General features: G+C 35.4%; 1 protein-coding gene across 2 annotated transcripts in view; it reads right to left on the bottom strand.

Annotated features, from left to right (window-relative positions):
• KLHL1 (kelch like family member 1) overlaps positions 1 to 21398 on the bottom strand; it is a gene marked incomplete at its 5' end in the record, with an annotated part of 189134 nt that overhangs the window by 124650 nt on the left and 43086 nt on the right. The window contains one exon of one of the 2 annotated variants that reach the window (XM_083854480.1): positions 6880 to 7062. The exons of the other annotated variant lie outside the window; for it this stretch is intronic. Within the exon in view, the coding sequence (XP_083710606.1) occupies positions 6880 to 7062 (183 nt within the window). The remainder of the gene's footprint in view (positions 1 to 6879; positions 7063 to 21398) is intronic. 2 annotated transcript variants of the gene reach the window in all.

Below are 21398 nucleotides of genomic sequence, written 5' to 3'. Positions count from 1 at the left end.
GAGAAAAAAAAATAGCCTTTTGTATATTGTTAGCTAGTTTGTTCAGGGCAAATTATTATTATTAAAAAAAAATTTGCAAAGATAAACGAGTTAATTCTTATCGGCTGCCATGGTAATTGATTGTCTTTGGTCTCTTAGCTCACCCCAATAGCTAAGTAAAATATGACAGCTTGAATTGACTTCATAATTTTCCAGTGCTTTAAGCTGCTATATTCTACCAACAAGTAGGGCAGCTTGAAGACATATATATGATCTTTGTCTCTAATGATGGGAAATTACTAAATAGGTATAATATCATTTTTCATGTTGTGTTCAACTCTAGTAATCATGAATTTTAAAAGTAAACATCCTAATTCATAAACAGTTCACATTTATATTTATGTAATGACTAAAAGTCAGTGGATGACTACAAAAAGATGAACTTAGAAATAGACTTTGGTGCTGCCACCAAAAAATACTAATTAACTATTTTTTCACCATGGACGAATATTTGCTTCAATGTTTGTTTATTTATTCTATTTTATCTTATTCATATATTATTGTCTTTGTAAATCTTCTAAGATTTTTCTGACCATTTATAAATAAGTGACTTTATTGTTCATAGATGCTTAAATAAAGAATCACAAAAATGACAGAAAGTAAAAACAGCATTAAATACTGATGATTTTCTATGAGATAAAAATTCTCACAGAGAGCGGAGATAGATTTTAGGTATGTGATTGAGATTTTCATTTGAGGCCATCTTGCATTAGCTGTTGCTTCAGATTTACTAGCCATCATTTAAATTCAGCTATGGGTATCCAACTTGGTCACTTGCCAAAAGCAAGACCAAAACCCTTGGACGAATGAATGAAGAGAAATTTTAATACATCAGTTTATGATCAGTGGAAATATTTTCAAACAGTAATATTTTGTATTTCAAATTCACATAATTTATGTTCAGCAGCTACTTATTATATAATCTTACTCTGTGTGCGTGTATGTGTGTGTGTGTGTGTGTATAGAGTCTTACTGTATATATATATATAAAACAAACAGAAAACAACAGAGGGAGGGCAGAAAATAAATAACAGAAAGAATTAATTCTCTTTCACAAACTTCAATAAAAATACATGAATTTCCACAATTTGGATGAGTAAAGTCAAAGAAGCTATCTAATGGATTTCAGCTGCAAAGGAGCATTCAGTCTACAGGAACACACAAGAGCCAGTCCAAAGTGGAAAAAAAAAAAAAAAAAAGAAAAAGAAAAATATATAAGACACATGTCAGATCCCCAGCATTACCCATTTTTCTTAGAGGTTTATCCCTACTGGTTCGTACCACCTATTAAATGGCTTAAATGAGCAGAAGGGTCTGTGATACAGCAGCTCACCTACAGAAACAAGACAAGCTTTTGAACAGATTGATTAAAAAAAAACAGGATTGCTTTTTTTAAGTGTCTTATGTTAATCAATAGTTAACGGAAATACTGAATCAGCTATTTCATCAACTTACTACAAGCAAAAAAAGTTAACTGATTTCAAGATGCTAACTTTTACCTTGGAAGTGCTCTGCAAGTTGAACTCAAGTGAGAGGAACTTGCTAATTACACTTAATTCTAAAAGGTGACACCTTTTGTAGATCTTTATTGTGTTCTAGGGTTGAGATAGAAGATCAAAAGTGAGAAATCAAAGAGATCAATTAATTTGTAATGATCTGCTGCCTTTTGTACATCAGAAAGCTCCAAATAGCCCTAAATCTTGGTTTAAAGGCATGCTGACCTATTAATCAAGAAAGGTCAGGTGGATGAGGATGTCACTTTTTTCAACTTCTGATCTGGCAGTGAGAATACATAATAAACTCTTTCATCCTTGAGACTCAGAGCAGGTAACTCATGGCTTAAAATGAGTTTGTGAACCCAGAAAGATTTTCTCCAGATTAAGTGTCTTCTTTCCATTTACAACTAATTTCAGCCTGATAAATTTCTGGTTACTTTTATAAGACCTTTATAAGTCATTTATAAGTCTTTATAAGTCTTTTATAAGACTGCATAAGAACAGCTTCCATTTACAAAGATTCTGCAGAAAAAAATGGCAATATTTAGAATGTTTCCACACTACATTTTAATTTTCATTTACCTTTTGACAGGTGGCATTGTGAAAGTATGCATATGTATACATATCTCTATAGACTCATACAAATGCATTCATAAGTATTATTTCTTTTAAAAAGCTGCTATTTTAAGCTCTGAGTTCTGAAAGGAATGAAATCTCACATTCAATGAATAGTAGTACAATTCACAGCACAGAAAGGACATCAACCTGGTGGAGTAAGTCTAGGGCCACCAAAATGAGTAGAGGGGTGGAGCACCTCTCCCACAGGGAAAGATTGAGGGAATTTGGCTATTTCAGCCTAGAAAACAGAAGCTTAGGAATTACTTAATTGCTGCCGGCCAGTACCTGAAAGAGCCCACAAGAAAGGTGGAGAGGGACTCTTTATATGGTCATGTAGTGATATGACAAGGGGGACTGGTTTCAAAGTAAAAGAGAGTAAGTTCTTTCACCCTTTGAAGTCCATTTCAGTTACTGCACCTTCTTCCAGTCCATAAGGTAATAGCATTAGTATTCTGCTTTAATACAGTAATAAAATATCTCTAGCTGGAAAAGGACCCTTAAGGCTCCTAAAACAAAAATAAACCATGTGATTAAGCACATGATCAGATGCTCCTTGAACTCTTACCACTTCCCTGGGAAGCCTGTTAGAGTGACTTACCAAACTTCTGCTGAATTTTTTTTTTTTCCTAATATCCAATCTGAACTTCCTCTGACTTCATTTTATTTCCTTGGGTCCTGTCACTGGTCACCGGACAGATGAGATCACCACCTTGCCCTCTGCTGCTCCCCTTGAAGAAGCTGTAGATTGTGATGAGGTCATCCCTCAGCCTTGTTTTCCTTAAGATGAACAAGCCCAGTGACCTCAGCTGCTCTCCATGTACATTTTCCCTTCAAAATCTTTCACCAACTTAGATGCTGTCCTCTGGACACACTCCAACAGTGTGATCCCCTTATACTGTGGCTCCCAAAACTGCACACAAGACCCAAGGTGAGGCTGTACCAGCACAGAGCAGAAAGGGACAATCACCCCTTGATGGGCTGGTGATATTGTGCTTGGTGTACCACAAGGCATGGTTGACCCCTTGCTGCAAGGGCATTGCTGACTCATATTCAACTTGTCAGCAGCCCAAACCCCATATCAAGATTATCAGTCAAGGTTAATATTAAAAGCTTATCTAAATTGCCTTGCTGCTCTTCTGATAGCAGGACTTTTTGCTATTGTTGTTCTTTCCCAAACATATTACTTGAATGAATTGTTTTTTAAACTCATGGACAGTGTGTTGTGTCAAACAGCTCTGTTGAGATGCAATGTTTGATATGGGGAGTTCCTCAAACCTTACAGATATCTGGGAATAACACAGGGCTGCTCTACTGCTTTTAGTCTGTGTTTTCCACATACATCTGTTACCAACTAGTGCCAGAAAACAAGTCTGCAGACTACATAATGTGCATTTTAGCTCTTTCATTCCCTCCTTCTAGACTTCCTTTTCTCCTCTGCCTAATCCTCCTTTCTTTTCTGCCTGGTTCTTTATTCTTTCATCTTACTTTTCAGCTAAACTTTCTCCAATATTTTTTTCCTCATTATACTAATACTACTTTTTAAAAAAATTTCTCTATAGTAGCACCCAAAATGCACTGAAAAAGTTGTTACCACTCAGAGCACTGAAACAGACAATGCTAACTGCATTTTGTTGAAGGAGTTTCATTAAATTTATCTTCATATGTCATTAGAATACTTCTAGAAAGATTTGGGTGACCTTACTAAAGTACTTCTTTGTTTCATATGTTATTGGTAACTTTCCAGTAGTTCTGTACTACCTTTTCTGCCATGGTAAGAGTCCCCCATGATCCTTTTCTTGACTTTTAGAAAGAAAAAATCTTTATGCTTTTTTGATAATAAGAGGAAACAGAAAACAAAAAATTGGATTTCTCATTATACACTCAACTATACTTGACTATATTTTAACAACAACAAAAGTAGATTTCTTGGTTTCTCAACAGGTGCAATGAAAGGCAGAACTGTAAGCTGAGGATCTAATTCCCCTTCTACACCTTTGCATTTTCTGGTTTTATTGAATTTTCTGTTTTCTTGAATCCAGTCTCTGTTATTTGGGAGTGTTTTGTTTTAATTGGATAGGGGTAGGTGAATTTTAGCTTTTTGTTCTTTTTTTGTTTCCCTTCAGCATAGAGTTCCTATATTGTTTTGTGCAGCATCACTAATTAAGATGTCTTAAACTACAGTCTGAGTTTAGAGACATTTTAACATTTATGCAGTCCTAGATGGAAGTTTTAATGAACTCTCCAGCACAAATATTAAGGTCTATCTGTCATTTGCAGTGACTTTAGCTCTTTTCTTCACAGCATTTTTGATGTTTCTTCAGCAGCTGTCCTCAGAAGACAGCATTTCAAGCACAGTATCTAAAACCAGTGCAATTCATGTAAGCTGCCTTCACTCAAAACAAGCAAATCATTGGTGGCAAACACATATTCTTAATTTTATGTTGGCCCAAGTGATTATTACTTGATTAACAATTTTCATTTACCTTGGAAACAACTGGTCATGATCATGTCACTACAGTTCTGAACAATATTTACTTCCCAAATGCACAACAGGAGTACATGGAAAATGAAAGCAGAGATGAATGATGTGGAAGAAATATAGAAACATTGTTTCAATGCAAGAAAACCCCAGATTTAGAGAGGCCCAAAGGTCAGGTACAGATTAAGGGATTTGATAGTAAAGAAGGGTTTCTGTAAATACCTTGGAAGCAAATGGAAGCAAATGGAAAGCTTTTGAAAGATTTTGTGTACTGCTCAGTCTTTTTTTTTTTTAATTTTTATTTTAAGTATGGTGTGTCGTTTAGAGGACAAGTCTAAGGTGTAATACTGGATGAAGCTCTACAATGTTACTGAAAAGCCACTCTGTCCTATCTGTAATGGATCATGATAATTGCAGGAGGTTTCTCCTGCAAAGACTGGAAAAGTCAATTTCCATGTCAGTCCCTGAGAAGAAAGATGTAGGCACCTATAGACTCATTTGCCTCACCAAGATCTTGGAGCAAATGCCTGGATGACACATCCTGTATCACTAAAAACAGTGAAGATAACAAAAACTGGAACAAGGTAACAAGAAAGGAACATCCACCAGAGATGATATTTAAAAACTCACTGGGTATGACCTCTATGGTCTAACCTTTCAGCTGATCCTGACTTGAGCAGGAAGAGTTGAATCTGTTATTTCTAGGATTGTAATGACTACAGTAAATAAACAGCTCACTCTGCTTGTCCAGCCATACCTGTCTAAACCAACATCAAATAAACACTATTAAAACTTTTCCAGTTATCTGAGATTTGTACTTTTGACTGCAGACCACAGAGAAGTAGAAAATGAAATGTAAAGGTGTCCAAATGTTTATTAGAAAATTTAAATAAGATTAGGGGTATTATTTCATGGTTAGTCTTCTTGTTAGGGCATGTTTCCAGCTCAGGAAGGATTTATTTATGCTGTAGAATTGAAATGACAAATGTGAAATTAAATTTACTATTAAGAGGTGCGCATCCAAATATAAACAGTTGTTTAAAAATAGTAGAAGAATAACTAATATAATAATTACTATAATAATATTAGAAGAATAATTGGTACAATAATTAATAATAATTAACAATAATTAATAATAATTAAAAATAGTAGAAGAACTGAAACAAACTAATTAAAAAACCCCATGATTTAAATATTTTAATGAAGATTCTGTCTGGTTTTACTTCTTAGCATTTGAACAACAACTTTGGCTCTGCCATCTTGTATATTGCATTTTTCTTTCTTTCACTTACTGTTATAGGAGTTGGAATATAGACTATCCAGTGTCTGTTCAACAGGAATAGTCTCTGTGTCCATATTCACTCAGAGTAAAAGGAACTTTGTAAGGTCCAAGTTCAGAAATGGACTGTCTGTTTTTCTGCCTTCCTGCTGGGGAACCATAATCCTGCTCTGAATTTAGCATCTCACCATAGAAATCAGGACACAAGCAGGGAATAGATTACCCTTGGTTTGCAGCCTTATGCAGAGTTCAGATGCAAAAATACTTGCTCACCTGGAAATTCTGAATTATTCTCTGTATTTTAATATAAACTCTAGGATCATACTTTTATTTCCATGCATTAAATGAAAACTTATTTCTGAGACAAAAATCTCAATGACAAATAACTATTTTAAGCTCTAATTTTTATCCAAAACCAAGTATAGTTTCATAAATACCTGCTGCTTTAATACCAGACAATCTCACAGAATTTTAGAAATTATAATATAATAATAATTTTATCCAATAATTAAAAGTAAATAAGAAATTTTTTAGTTCATTGAAAGGCACAGGTCATACAAAGAAAATGTTCAGTACTCTACTATAAGTGCCTGAGAGACTGTATGACAGACTTTTCATAGGATCAGGGTCTTAAGCTAGAAATGATGCTGTGCTCAGTGTAGCTATACAGCATCCGATTTCAGAAATTTACATTCTCTTCACATAAGAATAGCATCACAGCAGGGAGAATTGTTAGTCACACTCACCATCAGTTTGCTAGTTGAGTGCTACTTGAACTTTTGAAATCTGTACAAAAAACCCTTACGTTCAAAGCCCCAACCTTCAAACTCACCTTTTAAAGCCACTTACACCTGTCTTTAAAGCAAGAGAAAAGAATCATAATGAACAAAAGGAAACACTGTTCTAAGGAATACACATACCCAAACAATTTACTTTTGTAATTTCAATATTTTATGCTCATCTCCTACCTATGTGCAGGTATCTTGCGATCCCCAGCAATCAGGATAACATCACAGAGCTGCTGCTGCTTCAAGTAGCTCTCCATTTTCCTGAAGGTTTGCTCTGCATGGTGAACAGCCTGGTAGAATTCCTCAGAGCTACATGAATCCATGTCACAGTGGGGTGGCAAGGAGTGGTTGGCTCCTGACAGTCTGTAAACCACAAGAGAAACTCCATGTTGGTAAAATATGACCAAATTTTGACTCCATCACAGCTTCTAGAATCTGATACAAGTAAATCTTTTTTACATCTTTTTTACATTTTACAAGTACATCTTTTCCCTGTTCTCATCACTGTAAATATAAGATGGAAAAATCCTACTGCAGTGGGAGAGAAATGGAAAAAACAATCCTATCTTTCCAGTGATTCTGAGCACTTACTCTAGTTCACTTTCTCAAATTCACATTCATTTTACACCCTCTAGGGAAAGAAAAATAAAACCCTAATTGACTTAATTTATAATGAATTCTGATTAATTACACAGTGAAAAATTACAAACCTACTTTTTACCCAAAAGACTTATTAATAAAACTGAATTTAGCCTGCAAAGATAATGATCTATATTTAAAAGAAAGAAGAAAAAGGCCAAATAAACAGATGAAAAACGTTTGTTTGTTTGTTTGTTTGTTCATTATATAGACATTTATTCCTAGTTTGAATTTACTGAGTTCAGTGTTGCAATGGAAAATCAGACAAGGTGTTAGGCAGCACTAGTCCTTGAGGAAACTATGCTGGAATTTCTAAATAGTTCTCAACACAGATGATACCCTCTTCTTTTACAAATATGCAATGAGATGGATTCAAATGAAAGCCTTAAGATTATATATATGACTTGCAGTGCTGAAAATGAAGGATTTCACAGAGAAAGCTGTTGGGTTTTTTTCTTTAACTAGATATATACAAAAGAGTTTACATAAACAATAGAAGAGCAATAGAAAACATATCTTAGTCCATCATATGAAACAGTATTGTAAATTAATTCAAACCCATCTTATTTTATATATTCTATCGAAATATAAATATTAAGGAGCACATAAGAAATGTTTTTTTATTTACAGTATAATACAACAGTTTCCTTACTCAAGGTTTGAATTCAGTAGGTATTACCTTAAAAATATGATATTGAAAGACATGTAAGGAAATGCAGTCTACACTCCTGGTGCTGGGAAAAAAATGAAAAGCACATAAACATGATAATTCTTAAAAATTGGGATGAAAGGCAGTTATAAAATAAAAAATAATAACCAAAAAGATCCAAACCTAATTCTTGAGATGTTATAGTGATTTGCTTTTATATTATGTTTTTATCCAAAAATGTTCCACATAGTCCCCTACAGCCACTGTACAAGGTCCAACAGGTTTAAGGAGGAAGGGTTGGTCCATCTTCCTGTCACAGGAATCATTAGGCTTCACAGCACTCCTTTCAAGTAGCTGGAATCCTGCCTAATTGAAGGTGACATGCAGATAATTTTACAGGGAACCAATGCAACTATGTCTGTATCTCACCACCCCAACACCTATTCTGTGCCATGTACAGGTACTAACTTAACAGAATGAGTTATAATTTAAAATTAAGTAACTTAGATTTATTTACACTTCTTTTAAAATAAGTAAATTCACTTTTGCAATATTAAACTGGACAGTAAAAAAATATCAGTTGATTTAAATTTATTGATATTTTTATTTTTATGCTACAAAGGTTACAATATGTGTCAGCCTTTCTATAAGAAACTGAACTGGTAAAATGTTATTATATGTGATTCCTCAACAGAAACAGTTACCAACTGGTGATTTAGAAAGAAACATTTGCTTAATTCTGTTATAGCTAATTTTGTTGTATTGTCAAGTACTTCATGCCAGATATTTCCTCCTGGATAAAACAAACACATTCATTCTGTGAGTGACATAATTTGCTTATGTGTTCCTATCTAATCTGGACTCAAACCATGTTGATCACAAATTCAAGTTTATTTTCACATCTTTGGTTGATCCACAGATGCTTTCCCATAAAACTCTAATGATAGAGCTAAGCCCATTAGAATGGGCAGTGGGCAGATATTTCACCTTTTTTTTTTTGGCTTTTTTTTTCCATTTCCCTTTGACTGTAGCCATACACTGATTTTTTTAGCTTTATCAGTGGAGAATTAGAATGTCAAGTAATTTAGAAGAAATAAATTAATGCCTAATAAATGAGGTTTATAGGTTTAAACAGACACATTTCTTCCTCTCCTCTGGGGAATTCAGAAGTGACAAAAACAGCAGTTCTGAGAAATGAAAGTAACAGGAATGAGCAGATCTTAATGGGTTCATACTGTTTGTTAGTTCAAAAGGTAGGTCTAGGTCAGCTTACATTTGAATTGATAGGTTACTAGTCCCAAATCTTTTTGGCTATTCAAAATGCTGTCATTTTCAGGTCATAAAAAGAGAAGTACTCTGACTGAATTTATGCTGGTCTTGTTAAGTAAGATTGGACTGTAATAAGCTTAGTCTGTTTTGCTCTTGAATTGCTAGGCAATGTCTGCCAAAATTTTGCTCTTTCCTGCTAGCCATTTCTAAGCAACATTTTCTACCCTCTAACTCAGTATATGCCCCTTAGCAAGTCAGCAAATGACTGCTCAAAAGCAAGCCACCAAAGACCCAGCATATTTTAAATATTATCATGAAAAATAGCAAGCAATAAGCTTAGTAGAAGACAATAAGTTAATCTTTTATTTATTTTCTAAGAAAGCCCAGATAAAAAGCCTGCTACTTGTCCTATTCAGGAGCTGTTTCATTACAAATGCTCTGTCTGCATAATCAATGCTTTAAATAAGATAGCAACTTGTTAAAGTAGGAATTAGTTAAAGCAAATTTATCATTTATTTACTATTTATTACCAATTACCAGTTTGTGAAAGGCATATATAAGTACTCAGGGCCAATTAGCAATATGAAAATCACATTTTCTCTTTGCATATATTGTTCTTGTTTAGGTGCAAGCAAATTGAACCACAAATGGAGTGAGAGGCTTTTTGATTGCATTCGGCAGCAACTCCAACACAAATTTGACGGAAAATTCCCTGAGTCTTTCAAAACCCTTTTCAGCATTTCTGTACCTCAAAATCCTGTAATCAGTGAACTGGACAGACTCCAGGTGGACTTTTTCCATAATCTTTCTCAGCTGGCAAGTACAAAGCCTGAACTCAGTGTGGAAATTTCAAACATTTGGTAGTTATCCAGACTAAACCCTTTAAACTACTTAGTTAATAGCACAGAAATAAGAAAATCAAACCTTTCTCAAGATTACAGCATTGTTCTGAAGTATCACTGAAGGGTGATACTGCAGAATGAGAACACTAAACTGCCTATAAAAATTACAAACATTGCAAATTACCAATAGTCTTAAATGGCTTATTATGAAATGGCAAACTAGACTGCATATTGCATAATAAAAAAAGAAAAAAATCCACCTTAGCAAGTTTGTACAGACTATTTTCAGTGCTAAGAACAGCATCCTGCTCTCACTTAAAAGAGAAATTATTAAAGAGCCCAAAGCTGTAGAGAAAAATCCAGTCTTTGAGCCATTACAAACCTTACAACAGTGTAAACAGAAACAGTACCCTAGAGAATCTAAAAAATCTGACTCCACAATGCTCCTCTTTTACTAGAAAGAAAAAACAACTGATTTTGAGAAGAATAGAGAAATTAAAACCTTTGGCTTACAGTAATGTTGTCAAGGAGTTAAAAAGCACACCGCTTTAGCTAATTTTCTTGTTAAGTAATTAGTAAAATCAGTAGCTAAACTATATCCTGAGGAATTTATTCAAGGAATAAAAAACCAAGTACTGTGAAATAGAGTATTCATATGACTTGAAACTATACCACATTTATCTGTGTAAACAGAGGCTAAGATTTAGAAATGTTTACAGTCTGGAAATTATATTCACAGAGGTTCAGAAAACAGCAGATTTATATCACTGAGTATAGCAGAAAACTTTGCAGAGTACTCAGGTATTTAAAATGTTCCATTTGAATACATTTATTCTTCATTCCACTGAAGGCCCTGGCCCCAAATAAAGAACTCTTTAACCAGAAAAATGTAATATAATTTCATTGTCACTGGAATATTAAATCCTGTTGTATTTAGCCTTTTTTCAGTTTTGACTTATGCAGGATCGATCATGCAAACTTATCCAAAAGCTGTTCAATTTAATTTAGTGTCTATTATTGGGTAAATATCCAAAATACATAGTCAAGAAACGAAATACATCCAGTTCTTCAGTGAATGAAACAGTGCTTTGCTATTTATAACTTGCAAAACCAGAAGAAGTATTCCATATGTAAGAGTGAAAAAAAAAATCTTCACACAATTCCTTCTCCAAAAATTACTTATTGAATGCTTAGAAATCAATAGCCTGTGGAATTGCACCATCTAAGATGGACTGTCAGAAGTCATGGCTCTCATTAGTGATCACTTGCAAAAAGGCAAGAGGGAGTTTTGTAAGACTTTAAACAGTTTTCTTACTGCAACAGCAAGGCTAAAGTTCTGTTTGTGAACAAAAGCAATGCTTTTCATTCTGCTACCAGCAATCATATCTGCAACTACAGGCTCTGCTCAGAGTTTCAGCAGGTAGAAGTACCAGATACAAAAATAATCAGAGTATCAAATAGAACTTTTTTTACCAGATTCGCTCAGAGATGTATTGCTGCTGCCTCAGAGAACCCTTTTCTATGTAAAATAATAATAATAATAAAAGAATCCAGTGCATACTATAAACTCATTCTGCAGATAAACCTGAGTAATGTATACTTTACAATGGTGTCTCCTCCTAAGGCAATTTGTGAATCAAGGTACTTTTAACGTAACTCATTCTCTGAACACCATAAGGCAAAATACAGTCATAGGACATCTGTGTTCCCAGCGAAAAATACAGCTGAATCCTCTACTGTTCTGTACTTCTGTACATCTTAGAGTATTACCAGGCACAAGAAACAAAATACTAGCTACCAGTTCACTGTGTGATCTTCGATAAATTGTTTGAGGAGCTCTTCAGAAAGATGGGAAGGACAATGAAAACAGACTACCTACACCAAACTGCTTCTATAGAGAAAAAATACTTCCCTTGTTTAGGAGCTGTATTGGGCTTGTGTGGCCAGGTTTTATTGGTGGGGATGGGGTAGAGTGGTAGCTTCTGTGAGAAGCTGCTAGAATTTCCTCCATGTCCAGCAAAGCCAATTTCAGGCAGCTTTAAAGTGAACATGCTGCTGGCCAAGGCTGGGCAAACCAGAAACAGTAGTAACACCTCCTGTCAGTGGAGAAGGAGAGGCAGGAGGTGCTCCAGGTGCTGGAGCTGAGATTCCCCTGCAACTTGTGGTGCAGACCATGGTGAGGCAGCTGTGTCCCTGCAGCCCATGGGGATCCACACGGATGCAGAGATCCACCTGCAGGCCATGGAGGATCCCACACCAGAGCACATGGAGGCCTGAGAAGAAGCTATGAACTCGTGGGAGCCCCATGCTGCACTAGGGCACTGGCAGGGACCTGCAGACCTGTGGAGAGACGAGCACATGCTGCAGCAAGTTTTCTTTCATAGGACTTGTGACCCTCTCGGGGAGGGGGGCATGCTGGAGCAGTCTATGCCTGAAGGACTGCAGCCCATGCAGGAGTGACCTCCCTGCAGCAGTCTGTGAAGAACTGCTGCCTGTGGGATGGACTTATGTTGGTGAACTCTCTCCTGAGAAAGGGAGAATCAGTTCAAAACACTCTCAGATATTTTTTTTATCTATGATCCTTCACTAGATAATGACCTAACCTAAGCTACAAGCATAGACCTCTCTATTGCCAGTGGTGATAAACCAACACAAAAATCCCATAGCCTCCTGAAATACCAGGTTTTTTTAGATTTCGGTTCTTTTTAAAATGATAATATTTTTGCCTTTTCTTGTTGTAAAAATAAAATGTTAAATAAAATTAATTAAATTAATGAAAAATTACTAAAACACCTCATTATTCTGAAAGCAATTACTTACAGAATTCAGTAATATTGATGATAAATGCTTTAGCTTCCCTCAGTCTTCCCCCATTTTTTCCAGAATTTAATACTTTTATTGATGAAATGAGTTTGTTCCATGTCCTATGACCCAGGAACCACTTAAACTGTTATGACGTTTGGTTCATTCTTTAAGCATTCAATTGATCCTTTATCTATTCATACTTTTTCACCTTTTATCGTCTATAGTCTTCTAAACAACTAGTTCAAGCTTCCTATTTCCTCTCCTCTTGCTCCACAGTCCAGTGCCCAGTGTTAAAAACAGCGTAAGGTTTTGCTCATCTCTACTAGTACTCCTACCAATATTGTGCTCTAATTTCTGTCAATATTACTTTCAGCACCTCTCTGCAATACTTACAGCTCCCAGCAATTTAGATTCCACAGATGAACAACTGGCTCAGCAGTCCAGCCCAGCTTAGACTAGTATTAAAAAAAATGGAATTTCCAAATAAAGATTGAGAGTGAGCATTGACAATTATCAATAGAATGATTTCAAACTTAATAAATAAATTTAATACTTGCAGAAAAAAATTAAGTATAGTCTGAAGTTTGTTCGTTAGGTGATTTTTAATTAAGTCAGAGATTGGGGGGGTTAGGATGGTGGGGCTTTTTTCTTCAATAGACAGAAAAATGCCACATTGTAAAGCTTTTATTTGACAAGGTTAAAAAAGTTTCATTTTGATATTGTTTTATATTACAACTATAAACCATCTTCAAAAAAATACAAAATACTTATAAAGATAGCTTTTATCAATTTTATTCACTTATGAATTTTTGCAAAGATGTAATACATAAAAGCATTCTGATAGAGAAGTTTCCAACTGAAAATTTACAGGTCTGTGGTACTAACGGGGATATTTACTTTCCAACTGACGTATTCTGAGAGGTAAAATGAAAGATATCCAGACAGAAATGGTTCCATTACTGAGAAAATATCCATTTTATATAAACCTTCCAGTCAAAAATGTTGTTAGCAACTGTTTTGCTCAAGTTATGCAAAATTCCCCAAAGTGTGCTTTTAGTAAAGAGCAAGTTTAAGAGTAAAGAGAAGGGAACTGACTTCATTCAGTTTCACATATGATAATTGATTCAATTCAGTCTTTTAAGATTATTTTTGTATTTTGGATATTTTGGAGTGGGGTTTTGTTTGCTTTGTGGGGGGGGGGAGGGTTCGCTTTGTTTTAATTCAGAATTTCAGATCTCATTTTAACAGCTTTTGAGACACCTAATGTATGACACGAGAGATCACTCAAAAAATCACCATCACAGGCAAAAACAAGTCAACTTGGTGAAATTAATTTAATTTAATAACCATCAGAAGAGGAGGATAATGAGAAATAAAGCACATATTTTAAACACCTTCCCCAATAACTCCCTTTTTCTGGCTTCAACCTTACAATTTCTCTACTTTGTCCCCCTCAGATGCACAGGGAGATGGGGAATGGGGATTGTAGTAAGTTCATCATACTTTCCCACTCCTTCCTCCTCAGGGGGAGGACTCCTCACACTCTTGCCCTGCTCCAGGGTGGGTCCCTTCCGTAGGGTGCAGTCCTTCGAGAACTTACAGCATGGCACCCCTGGGGTCACAACTCCTGCCAGCAAATCTGGTCAAGTGTTGATCCCTCTCTCCATGCGTCCAGCCAGGAGCCTGCTCCAGCATGGGCTTCCCACAATGTCACAGTCTCCCTCAGGCATCCACCTGCTCTGGTGTGGGGCTCCTCCAAGGGCTGCAGGTGGATCTCTGCTGCACCATGAACCTCCGTGGACTGCAGGGGCACAGCTGCTTCACCATCATCTGCACCACAGGCTGCAGGGGAATCTCAGCAACAATGCCTGGAGCATCTCCTCCCACACCTGCACTGGCCTTGGCATCTGCAGGACTCTTTCTCTCACATGCTCTCACTTTTTATTTTTCCCTGAAAATCAAAAATCTCTAAATCGTGACAGAAAAATTATAAATACAAATAAAAACTAAACAAATTTATTTTCCTGTCTGATAGCTGAGTTGCCTGATAGGATCTAAGACACTGAATATTTTATTCTTTTTTCATGTGTTCTGCAAAATATGCACCAATCAAAGGAATATTTTATTTTTTTAATACTTATTCAAATCTACTCATTGCTTCTTAAAGTGCCTTTGAAATGTAACTAAGATCTCATAGTGTTTCTCTCACCATGTTAAAATACAATTTACTGTAGTGTAGCACAGCAGAAAATTCATACCTAAAATCACCCATCCTTTCTGAAACTTATTTCAACACAAAGATGATCATTCTATAAACCCTATTTCAAGTTCTAAGTACTTTCTAAAATCCAGAGAAAACTTTTGAAGGAAAGCTGATTTTTTAAGGTTCATCATACTGGTGGTGCCAGGCACCTGACAGCTATAGTAATAATGGTACCACTAGAAACCTCTGTCACAAGTTAGCAGCCATCACACTTCCTTGACAAATTACACTTTCTGCCCCCAACCCCATACCTTCAATCGATTCTGCCTCTAAACAGTCTTGCTATGCAACAGGAAAAGATGCTGGTTGGACTGCTCTCTCCCACACACAGCTAATGCTGCATCCACTGCTTTTTCAGCTTTGCACGCCCAAATAGAAGGAGCAGTTTGTTCCAGCTGTTCCTGGAAAATCAATGATTAACTCAGAGTTCTCTTAGGTAACACATAGTCATATTTTAATGACTTGGACACATGCTGATATATTTTACACATTCGCATTGCTGAGAGAATTTTTTATTATATTGGATCTTGCTGTATGAATTTATTTTTTGATCATGGAGAATACAGGAAACAGCCCACAAGTATGAAAGCCCTGCAAACAGATACTAGGTGCATATATTGAAAAGTTACAGGTCTGTACTACTAATGGGAATGTTTATTTTCCAGTTTATGTATTCTGAGAGGGAAAATGAAAGATAGCCTAGGCAGAAATGATGCCATTACTGAGAAAATATCCATTTTATTTACCCCTTCCAACTGAAAAAGTTTTTAGCAACTGCTTTGCTCATGCTATGCAAAATTCCCCAATGCATGCTTTTAGTAAAATGAAAATTTAGTCAAAAGCAGGTTGCTTCCTGAAAGGAGGTAACTCATTCTTCCTGAAAACACAATACAGAAAAATGCCACAGGAAACCTCAACTTTTAGAAAAATACACTATTGGAGAACAACCAAGAAGCATAACCACCTTTTCTTAGGCTGCTCACAGTAATACTTCTGTATTTCTAGTTCAAGACTCGAGCAAGCTTGCTTCATCAGAGTATAGCCCAGCTGCTCTGCTTTCCTTCCCTCTTTCCTTTTAGTGTCATAGCAGTAGACAAAATTCCTGCTGAAAGAAAGCAACTTTGCTTTAGACCAGGAATAAGCTTCTTTTAGAAGCAAGGTTCCTTCTTTAAACAGGCATTCTTTCTCTGTTCTTCCCCAATCCCACCAAGATCATTGCCCTCGTTCACCATATTCAGTTAATGAAGATTTTGACTCTGAGTTGGAACAATGAATAAATAAAATTATGTCACTGCAAAAATGAAATTCCTTATATTTGGGAGATTTCTTGCTTCTCATTAAAAACAAAACCAAACCCAAAAGTTGATTTATTGTCTTCCAAACATCTTATGCTCTTATGTCAAATAAATACATAAAACAGGAAAGTATCCTGCATTCATCACAGGCATCAAGTAGTCACAATGCATTCACAGTCCACCCATATTTTAATTGCCCAGTTGGTAATGCAATGGGGATACACCAGTTCCATTATGAAGACAGACTGACTCCATGAAACTTTTTTAATACTCTGGTTAAATATTTTCGAGCATTTTATGATTCCCCATTTCTACTAACCAAAAGTTGAATGAAAAGGATTATTAGGACTTAGAAATTCAAAACTTAATTTAAGCTAACCTCAACTTCCCTACAGAAGTGGAAGCCCTCCTGGTGGGAGTTATGATCTGGGAAGTCTGAGACGAAGGACAAAGACTGTTGTACAGGAGGTGAATATTACTGGCCTGAGCAGTTAAACGCAAGAGGTTGGAGATGTATTTCCTTGTCTTCTTGCAGATGTAAAATGCTCATGATGGCTATTCATTCCTCTGCTTCTCAGGCAGAGGAAGAAAACCGACCATAGTGAAAATGAGAAAAAATCCTTTTCTTAATAGCTCAAAATTAATGGAAACGTATTGCATACCACAGTGCATTATCAGCTGAGCAGTGATAGCAAAAACACAGGCTTCATGCTCTCACAAAACACAGACTTTCAGTTTCCTTGGTGCCCAGTTGTTAATACATCTTATTCCAGATGACAAACTGCACTGAGCCTTTGTGGTTTCTTAAATGCTCAAAAATAACATTACAAAGCAGTTCTCCTATATCATTTAAATATCACCACCTAACAATTATGCATATAATTCCAAAGAGAATGAGGTTTTTACAAACATACACACTAAAGATTGTACATTCAGAAACTGATTAAGCCAACACTACACACAGGAGAGTTTTCTAATATGCTATGGAGGAAAACTCCCATATCTTTCAGGCAGCTCTGGCTATAATTCCATTAACAGCTGCTATCAGTAGTGTGTAATTCTCCAAGAACTGCCACTTTAAAACATCATATAAAAATCAGTGCCAGTGCCACTGACACAGAAGCTCTCTTCTATCCCATGCTACTCAGAGTAACACCACTTCAGATTATAAAAGAGCAGTGCTGAATTTACTAGTGACACACCTAAAATAGAGCTGCTTTTGCTTCCTTCTGTAACAGTGCCCTATTTTCTGAATGGATGGTCTGCATTATGCCTAAGAGAGATGCTTGTGTCATGTGTTAACTGTCTTGTCATGATGAATGGCCATATCTACATGGATAAACTAGATAAATTAGCTGACACAGTTACTCATTCAGTGTGTGCACAAACACACACAAGGATGCTGATCTATTTTTTATTAAGAGACATTTTCTTCCAGCATTTAATTTGTGACATGGGGACTTTATATAAACAGAAGTGATATGTGACTGATGGCAATGGCATTCAAATAAGGCTAAGCAAGTATTTTATGAATATTGAGCTTAGTATACATTTCAATAAAATTTCATTGTGCTACTATATTATGTGCTAATATTCCACAGCATAAGATAGCATGTCAGAGCTTAAAACACTTTATGACTGTGATGGAAATCATGCCAAAGACCACTGGAAACCGGATCTTTAAAATTCCCAGATTAAAATTCTAGTTCAGTTAAGCACTGCACTTGAAGTGGGAGATCACAACACACGTTATGCACACAACTGCCCTTCAGTTAACTGTATGAATGATTCAGCCCATGTCCTGTTTCAAGAAAAGCTTTTATGGAGCTTGCACAGCATTCAGGGGAAAGCAGCATACAATCTCTTCCTGTTATTTATTACAGATCTATCAAGTGTCACAATCTTTTGATGACTCTCACAAATTTCACTGCACCTGTAAATCAGTGAAAAAGATATGTCTGAAATACAGAAATAAATTCTAGGTGATTTTGCCCTGCTGTTTTGAAGTGTCAGTACATTTTTTTGCTAATCCTGAAAACAGCAATTAAAATTGACAATTTGGTGAATCCTGTCTAAGATGAATTTGATGGTTTCAGTTTCTACACTGCAGGATCATTACAACACTGTGAATTTGACTTGCAAGCAATTAAAGTCTACATATTTGATAATAGCTACCACTCATTAACCCAGCACAAACCCAGACTGTGTTCTTCATCCTATGATCAATATGAAAAAAGGTCTAATGAATTTTTCATATGCATGCATGGTAGCACAAACACCTAGCCATTAATATGGCTTTTGTCTACCACAGTATTTGTAAAATTACTATCTAGAGAGGCTGAAATCAGGCAATGAGAGTGATATGCTACACTGAGTCAAATAAAAAGGTAAGTACACACACATCCACATTAAATACTGCCCTTAATTTGCAAACTTGTAGGTATGAAACCGCCAGTCGAAGCCTCAATATTATGTACAGTTACAGAGAGCAACAGAGCAGCCTGTGGCATAATTAATGCTTACCTCACAGAACTGAAAAAATTCCCAATGTTATTTTTTCTGTATTACTGATTGTGATTTTTTTTCTTTTTTTTTTTCTTTTTTTTTTTTCTTTTTATCCAAAGTGTGACACAAACGTAAAGACAAAACCTGGAATTCAGATTTTTTTTTTTTTCCCATTAAAGCAAAGGTATTTTTTGTACCCCTCTGCCTTTTGCTTAGTTTTTCCTAAAAGATGAAGTAGCTGAAATACTTTTACTCTCTCCTTCACAGATGAGTCTGTAAAACCCAAAGTAAGACCTTTCCCTGGAAAAGGAATCAAGAGCAGAGCATTAACAGAATTAGCTGCAAATAGCACAAAGAAGCCAGACTTTTGTGATCGGGAATTTTGCACATTTTTTCCCACATCTTTAGTGGGACACAGATATGAGACAGTCCTGCCTGCCAGTCAGACACAGGTGGAAGTACTTCCAGAGATACACACAAAAAAAAGGGCAAGATACAAAGAAAGGTATCTTTTTATTTTATTATTTTTTTACCTGTCCTAAATGAGTTAGTTTATGAGGACTCTAAGTGTGATGGCTTTTATGGATGTCCATTTTGTGGTACTTAGCCTTTTGCATTAAACATTTAAGGAACCTGAGAATCTTTTTTCCTCATGGGCATTCATCCTTAGCCATTTCAGTACTTAACATTGCAGCAACAGCCTCCTTTGTAAGCTGAGCTCCAGTGATGACAAAAGGAATGTTTAGATTTCCGAACAACTATGCTTCTCCCTACATTCTCTATAACGCAACACTGGTGTATGAGCAGAGGAGTGTCCAGGAGTATGTTGTAACAACACTGATTGCTGCATATGCTTCCCATCTTTTTTTCTTAGGCTATTACATCACAGAAATTGTTTTGAGGCCATTTTCTTTTCTTTTCTTTCTCACTTTATATTTAGAGAATAAGAGAAACAAACTGCAGGTCATAGAGATAAAACCTATTCATGTCTCTTGCATTTCTTTGATGACTGGAGATAAAAGAAATTACATAAATTCTCTTACTGTCTTAGGACAGCTTTAAAGCATGGTATCAACGATTATTTGGCTATATTTTACCTTTAATCCATATGGAATATTCATTAACTTGTCAAGTGTTTTAAAAATACCCACTTCTATTACAAAGTATGTAATCCCTTATTTTTCTCAGGTCCACAGAATTGTAAGCATTCACTTCCAACTAGCTTCAGTGACCCCCCCATTTCAAAATTAACAACAACTGACTAGAATAAGATTTATTTTAATCAGGCACATTATAAACCAGGCTGATTTATACTGCCACTGTTTGCATCTCAAAAAGTGTCTGCCTAGTCAAGTCTCAAGTCTACTTTATTCTTTTTCTTGCATGTACTCGCTTTTGCTTTCTGAAGATATGTTTTCAAATGTCAAGCTAATTTCGGTGCATATGGACTAATTTGCAGAGCCTTCCATTCCCTGACTATCTGAATCAAATTCCATGTACATAGAATAGTGTAGCTGTGAATTATACTATTATTCAAACAGTAGTTAAGACCTGTGACAGATAGGCTTTTTCATACTTATTTCTTTAACTTTGGGATAAAAATAAAATTCTAGTTCAAGTATACTTGAAAAAACAAAAAAATTAAAGTTCATATTATTCAAGAAAATAATTTAAAATGCTACATCTTTAGAAACATCTGCAACCTTTATAAAGCTATTAAACAGCATTAAGATATGACTGCTGAAGCCAAATACACAATACTTTCTCAAACTTCTTAGATCATTCATGAATCAATTAAATGGTTTTATTATGGGTTATACATTAAACATAATTAATGTGATATCCATCCGACCCCGTATCTCTGGAAACACTCTTTAAAATGACCACTGATTGTGAATATAACTCTACTTAGTTCTATAGTTATACAACGTATCAAAAGAAAAATACCTGAAATTGTGCAATAATATCTTAGAATTATAACTCATGAATGTTCTCTTCATCACAATACTAGGTATTTGAATACATTGCATTAATAATATCCTATTATAAAAATGCTATAATGTTATAAATGTTAAAATGTTATAAAATATAGCAGTGCATTTGAATATTACTACTTATTCATCTTTTTTGAGCAATCTAATATTCACTAGAAATGGGAAGATTAATATAAAAACAGAAAACAGAAATCTATTTCTAATCAACCCACTTTAAAAATATCTGAAACAGTATTTATGTCTGCACCCAAGATTAGAAAGATAGATTTTCACTGATTCTTAGTCATTCTTTGGATGAAATGCAAACACAGTAGAACATATCTGAGTGCCTAAACAAACAAAGGCAACTTAAATGATTTTTTAAACTGGAAAGAATCTAGACATTACCTGAATTCAGTAATTAATGACATTTTAAAGCCTATTTAAATGAAAGCAATC

The sequence above is a fragment of the Zosterops lateralis genome, assembly GCF_965231275.1.
Source record: "Zosterops lateralis genome assembly, chromosome: 2".
NCBI classification, from domain to species: Eukaryota; Metazoa; Chordata; class Aves; order Passeriformes; family Zosteropidae; genus Zosterops; species Zosterops lateralis.
This window is presented reverse-complemented; position numbering and strand designations above follow the sequence as displayed.